Below are 7,225 nucleotides of genomic sequence, written 5' to 3'. Positions count from 1 at the left end.
GTAGACTCCAATTTAGATAGAATAATCACAGTGCGATTAAACTCTCTGATAAGAAAAATTCGGTCAGGAGCGACGGTCGCTCGGGCACCAGCTTCCTCTCCGGGGGAGGGAGCGCCGGGGTGCTCTAAAGCCGGAGACACGGAATTCAGGTATTGAGCGCCCGCCAAAACACGAGAATAAAAATAAAACGGCAAGGATTTTTACACAGTAAATAGGGTTAACGCAGAAATAGACCACTTCTATCAAGAATTAATAGATGTTTCCTCCAAAACAAATATAGGAGATATACTAATACTGATGGGTGACTTGAATGCGAAAATAGGAAACAGAGGAGCAGAGACAGATATGGGTGACTAAATACCAGAAATAATAATGACGACTAATAATAAAACTAGTAGAATTGAGCCTAGAAAATAACCTTGGGCACTCTGTTCCCACATAATGACTGCAACCAAATTACATGGGTGTCTCTAGATAAAAATCGAATCGATCATATAATGATGAGTTCTAGATGGAGACAGTGCTTATCAACCACTTACCAACAGCTGAACTGAAACTTAAAATGATGATAATGAATTAAAGAGCCATTATTTAAGAAAAAGTAATTATAATCTGCAAAGACTAAACGACATTGTAGTGTAAGACAATGAAAAACATGGCTCGAGCAAAAAAGAAATGACAAATAGTTAAAAAGGAAGGATAACAATGAGCAGAGGGAAATGGTTAAGGAAATTGTGCATGAAGTGGCAAAAGAACTACTAGGCCACAGATAAAAATAACAGGTTATTAGGCATGAGGACTTTGGAAATGACAGACCACTATTTGATAAACAAGGCAAATTACTAACAACAACTAAAGAACAAATACCATGGCCCGAGCGCTATTAAGAACCACTAGAAGAGGAAAAATAAGAAATTATTTCACAAAAATAGAAAACATTGCTGTAACCGAACATAATCCTTTAGAAATAGTCATAAGCCAACCTACACAATCTGAGATTAAAAACGTAAGTAATTATAATTAAGCACTTGAGAAACAATAAAACAATGAACTATGGAAGGCTGACATTGATAATTCTGCAGCATTAATTACTCAGTTCATGATATTATTAATTTAACAGATGAAATTATCAAAGTCATTTCTCTCAAAATGAAGCAACAGTTAAAATTAGTTTAAATAGCATAAATGATGAACTACATGCTGTACATTCCAACCCTAACTACTACCAACTTATAGGATGCCATTCACCAATTTTCTAATGCTTTAACCTTGTCTATATATGAAATAATTTTTTTATTTGTTTTTTATTTTATTTTCCAAATGCGGTTTCTAGGTGTTACTTTTAATTTCTCCCTGTGAAATGTAAACTTCAAATTCAGGATACCGCAGTCTCCTCTGAATACCTAATTTCATATCCTCAATCGTATGATAAAAAATTCAACAGTGGGCAATTGTTTCACTTTATACACACTTGCTATTTTTAATGGTAACAATAAATTTGAAAATTGATTCTTGTCCGACAAGAAATGACGTCCAGACGAACGTCCCGAAGTTTGTTTATTAATGGCGTCTTCGTTTGTTCGTCCTCGTCACAATTTCCATTGTGGCATCAAGTACAATTTCTTCTTGCAAACTATGCAGCGTGGAGACGCATAGCGACAGCGGTGCGAAGGGCGTCTCTTCGTAAATCAAGACTGGCATTGTTGCTGCTTACCTCGCAAGCCAACTAGGTCCCTCAATTTGAGTGTTTGCTCCCGTCACTCGGCCCCCGCCACATGAGCTCGTGATCTTATCTAGATTAAAGGGAAATTTCTTGAATTTTAAAGATTGCGCAGTAAGTATTATAATAATTAGAAGGAAAGAAACAAGAAACTCTAATAATCATGCTACATTCTCAAGAATTTCAACCACAACAAAGAATTACATGATGCTAAATTATATATCAATTCAAGTTACTGATTAAGTCAAAGTGAGTTCACCAAAATTATATCGTCGACCGAATTCCCATAACTAATGAGCAATTCGAGAGTAAGTGTTCAAATTTAGGCTCTAAGGAAGTAATATATTAATATAAGACGAAATATACATAAAATATCCCCGTCATTTCGAGTCCCTGGTGAAAATGGTTTAGGTGATGATAATTTTCAGAATTCTTTCTCTCAAAATGGATCAATGTTTAAGATCATTTTAATTCCTTAAATGAACTACTTAATCTCGCATGAGAGGCTATGAAGTGTGAATGACTTAAATAAAAGCATCCAAAACCCTAGATATCGATATTAAAATATCTAAGTTGACCTTGAATTACTGCATTGAAAATGTACATTATGGTCCTAAAATTGTCTTAGAATCATGAAGGGTTAAAAATCCTAACATAAACTATGAATTTACAAACAGTGAGGCTGCCAATCTATAGCGTGACATTCCATAAACGTGCTAGAACATGCATGGATGATTGCCTACGTTAAAGAATGATTTTCGTATTTGCGATTTCGCAACGTTGTTTTCTGTTGGCGCGAAATTTAATTTTGAAAACGGGATACCCCAACTCGTTAAAAGTGCACACATACGATTAAAAAGTTGGCAATAAAATGATGTCTAGACACACGAAAAAAAGAATCAGTTTCAACTGAAAAGTTCTACGTCACCTTGCATATCATATACTCTGATAATAATTATGGATTGCGCAAGTTAATATCTCGATCAACGATTACTTTGAACGCGTGGAGGTGTCGCCGGTTGACTATTTTATGGAATGATTTGTACAGTTTCGCGACGCAATTTTTTCTGGCGCGAAATTTAATTGTGAATTGAAAATCATATTTACAAGTTGCTATCAAAAACTATTTGCTCAATTTTTAAAATTATTATCAGTAAAATAAGCTATTGTGAACATGTATTAAAATGATGAGGATTGACCTGTCCGACTTTAAAGAATTGTCTATAGAAATTATTGACTTAAAATATAAATTGATTCATAAAAGTAGGTTTCAAAATTTCCGAAGTAATCAACCAAAACTAAATTCCAATTACTTAAATTAGATGTTCTTCAGGAAATATCTTAATTCCTTTGTTGAAAGTTTCCGGGTTTCCAAAGGATTATGTGCAAAGTCAGTCAATGATTAATGACGGTATTTATTGACGGGTTTAAATAATAAAGATAAAACGATAAAGCCAAAGTTCGAGAATTGTTCATTAAACATACAGCGCTCACTTTGTGGTTTACATATCTCAATGATCTACACTTTTTCGCAATTAGCAAATCCATTACACTTAAAAATATCACACAAATATAAAATAAAATTCATGTTTAAGAACCTGATAAACAACCTCTTGGTATCTGAAATTTCCTCAGATTAGTGTAGTTAAATTCATTTCCTAAAATCCAATTTTTAGTTTGTCGAACTAGCCACTTCAAGTAGCTTATCTTATCTTAGCACAATTATGCATCTCTATCACAAAACGCTACTTTTAAGTTAAAACGCTGCAGTACATCTGGTAGTTGCTGGACATCCTATCAGCAGAAATGAAGGTGATAGTAGTAATAGTTCTTGTACTTAGCACAATCGAAAAGAGTGTTAGTGACATTGGTAAGGAAAAAAACTTGATCAATTTGTTTACTTTTATATTATTGTGTTTAGATTTAAGGTATGTAGACGATACTATCGACCCTTGTGATGATTTTCACCAATTTGCTTGTGGCAACTTTGGTAAATATCATACTAGACCGGAAAACCAGTCCACGTTAGATCTTTTTACAATGACAGAAGATGAGTTAGTAGAAATTGGAAAAAGTGAGTAAATCCAAATGCACAATCTTTCCATACACAGGTGTTACATTTACTTTAGCAATACTTGGAAGCCCTAAAAATTCACAGGATCCTATTGCTTTAAACAAAGCTAAATCCGCTTATCAAGCATGTGTAAAGACCCCTGATTATGATTATTACGATCTTCCTGAAATCAGCATCATTGAAGAATTTGGTGGGATGCCTTTGGTAACTAATGAAAAAGTAGACAAGGTGTCATTTTCTGAAATAGCCAAGATAGCGGGCACATTTGGAATTCCTCAGTTATTTCAGTTTACAGTTAGAAACTCCAACCCCGATTTTTATTTACTCATTGTAAGATTTTGTTTAACAATTAGGAGAAAACTGAAATGTTCGTTAGATGTTTCCAGATAGTTTTGATCCACCACAGATGGTCCGACCTCAATCAATTCAAACTTATGATGAAATATTAGAAGAATCACTAAAAAAGTTTGCCAAAATTCAAACCAGATCATCTGGAGAAGACGATCCTCTTGATGTTTTTATGTTAAAAGTGGCCAAACATCTTTTCAAGAAATTTCCAGGGACATCTGAGGAAGATCTCAAAAAAGATTTAGATGACGTTAAAAAGTTCATGGGACAACTTTTTAGTGGAGGCGTAAGTGTGAATTTCAATTACAACATCCAACTGGGTTAATTTTTCTCAGATAGTAGATGACGAGATGATTGATCTAGATTCAGCGGTTAATATAAGTGATCTTCAGGACTGGACCCAAAAGCAGTTTGGTGACGAGATAGATGTAATTCAACGAAGTATTTTTGCTCTGTCTTCAAATATCAATTAATTTTAGATAAACTGGATCGATTACCTTAACGAACATTTAAAGTGGTCCAATATTAATATTACAGAAGATTTTACGCTTTATCTAATGCCTGCTGAAGCTGTTTATGGTGTCTTGAATCTTGTACGTAAAACAGATCCAAAAGTCGTTAAAAATTTTGTACTTTTGCGAACTTTTTTGTACATGGCTCCCGACAGCGACTTACCCATGAGACAAGCTTTCGAGGAATACTATAAATCTCTGGGTTATCAATATTATGAAAGGTAGAAATATAGAAAGATTAAAAAAACAAATAACTTGGATTACTTTCAGATCAGATTATTGTTCCAGAAAAATAATGGATGTTGTGGATTCGGTTAGTTTAAGTTTTGCTGTAACAAATAACTTCATTAGATATCATTTTGACATAAATAAGATCGCTAAAGTAAGCCCAAATTTTGAGTATTGATTAGAATAATAACAACACGACTTTTTAGGCATTTAGAATCATTGATAAACTCAGGGATATTTTCAAAAGTGTTATACCATCTTTGGACTGGATTGATGATGAATCACGTAACACTGTTCTTCAGAAAATCGACAATGTTGTTGTGTTTTTAGCGTATCCAGTCTTTACTAACGATAAAACCAGTCTGGATCACTTTTATGAAAATGTTCGAATTTGTGAATGGGATAACTACGGAAATGCACGAAGAATTAGAGCTTTCAAAAAAGCTTATGCCCTTAGCCAGTATTTGAACCACGATCTGTATGTAACGCTAGTCAATCTACCAAACATTAAAATATGTGTTTTAGTTGGACGACCTCTCCATTTGAAGTTAATGCATATGCTACAAGAGCCAGTAATAGAATAAGTACAAGAACCAATTTTTGTTTTAAAAGAGTTACAATATTTGTATTGTAGTGGCACCACTTTCGCTTCTTCAGTCGTCATATTTTAACGGAAATGATCCTGTGTATGACTACAGCCGTTTCGGAAGCATAATTGCTCATGAGTTTATTCATCACTTTGATAGTGTTGGCGTCATGTATGATAATGAAGCCTCTTACAACAATTTGCTATCAAACGATAGTATGGAAATTTTTGAGACTAAAATCCAGTGTTTTGTAGACCAATACAGCAATTTTTATGTACCAGAAATCGACTCTTATATTAAAGGTAATAAAACTCTAGATGAAAATACCGCTGACAATGGAGGATTAAAACATGCATTTGCTGCATTTAAACAACTCGTCGATAGTCAACTGATTGAAAACACTTCTGAAAAGTACACTTTGGAACAACAATTTTTTATAAATTATGCCACGGTAAAGAAAGAGTGTTTTTAAAATATGTATTTTTTTTTTCGTAATGAAAATGTTTTAGCAATGGTGTAGTGACGATTCGGATGCATATTTAAAAAAATTGGTAGACAGTAATGAACATGCTCCTAATCGTTATAGAGTGTTAGGTACGTTGGCTAATATGGATGAATTTTCTGAGGCTTTCAGTTGTCCAGTTGGAAGTAAAATGAATCCAGTTAATAAGTGCATATTGTGGTAAAGGCAACATGTAACTAAACAAATATATTACTGGCTTCGCCAACTATTAACGGATATTTTCATTTGATAAATACTGAAATGCATTTCATGTTGGTGTATATATAACTAAACAATATTTTTATACATAAATAAAGTACAGCTGATGAAAAATTTTACAGAAAGTGTACTACATTACTTACTAAATAAGAAAATCTGCACATGAATGTTATTTGAGACTTCATTGTCTGATGTAACAAGCAACAAATTAATATCTCCAAATAATAAATTAGTATTGGCAATAATTGTTATAAAATTTTCTAAACATGACTTTAACTTTTCTAGGAGTTTTACTTGTTGTATTATATACAAGAATACTTTTTTATATGTAGTCACCTTTTTTTTGTTTACCTCCTTCCCCATAAAGGCATCCTTTGTTTTTATAACTTTATTGACTGAAAGTACAAAAATGGAATGGATATTCAAAATGATTAGAAACGTTATTTTTGTCTTATATCTTGCTGTTAAGATGACCGCGGTCCAGTAAGACTATTAACACGATTAATATTTTCTTTAACATTCTCCCTCGAATGGAGAGCTCACCCGCTGAGTAATGCCCAACAATTTCTGTTTTCTACACTTCCGGGTAACGACAGCTCCACTCATAGTGAAGGCGTAACCAGTATAAAAGATCTTCGGTCAATATTACAACCGGCGCTACAACTATAGTAACCTCATTTGACATACAACTGTTAAAACTTATAACTCAAACTGGCTATTGTAAGCTTTGTGGACCCGAACCGCGAGATTTACTGTCCATTGTTGGCACAATGTAGCTGTGAACTGAGTTAAGTAATACAGTAGCTAGTTTGACTTATGGGGGTGGTTTGGCTTAAGCCGCTTAAGTCATAAAAGTTTTAACAGGTGTATGTCAAATGAGGTTACTATACGCAGCCTGTCAAGCTTTTTTGTATCCTCCATATTTTGTGTTTTATTTAGTGATACTTTTCCAACCTTGGGATCGACCACTTTGCATCTGAACGCATTCCGCCACAAAAAAAAACCCAAACACAATGTAGGGTTCCATTTGATAGA

General features: G+C 33.8%; 1 protein-coding gene across 1 annotated transcript; it reads left to right on the top strand.

The window, feature by feature from the left end:
* Positions 1 to 3,400: 3,400 nt before the first annotated feature.
* On the top strand, positions 3,401 to 6,204 carry LOC135138777 (neprilysin-4-like). Its single transcript, XM_064068793.1, has 11 exons — positions 3,401 to 3,590; positions 3,642 to 3,794; positions 3,850 to 4,124; positions 4,171 to 4,428; positions 4,478 to 4,570; positions 4,622 to 4,875; positions 4,925 to 5,036; positions 5,089 to 5,360; positions 5,408 to 5,466; positions 5,517 to 5,920; positions 5,979 to 6,204. The coding sequence occupies exons 1-11, from the start codon at positions 3,527 to 3,529 to the stop codon at positions 6,153 to 6,155; spliced, it is 2,121 nt and encodes a 706-aa protein (XP_063924863.1). The 5' UTR covers positions 3,401 to 3,526; the 3' UTR covers positions 6,156 to 6,204.
* The last annotated feature ends 1,021 nt before the right edge of the window (positions 6,205 to 7,225 follow it).

Source organism: Zophobas morio, unplaced genomic scaffold (assembly GCF_036711695.1).
Source record: "Zophobas morio isolate AGI-343-1 ecotype UQ-CSIRO unplaced genomic scaffold, CSIRO_AGI_Zmor_V1 ptg000030l, whole genome shotgun sequence".
Lineage (NCBI taxonomy): Eukaryota > Metazoa > Arthropoda > Insecta > Coleoptera > Tenebrionidae > Zophobas > Zophobas morio.
Note: the sequence above shows the minus strand (reverse complement) of the source record. Positions and strands in the feature narration are given on the sequence as shown.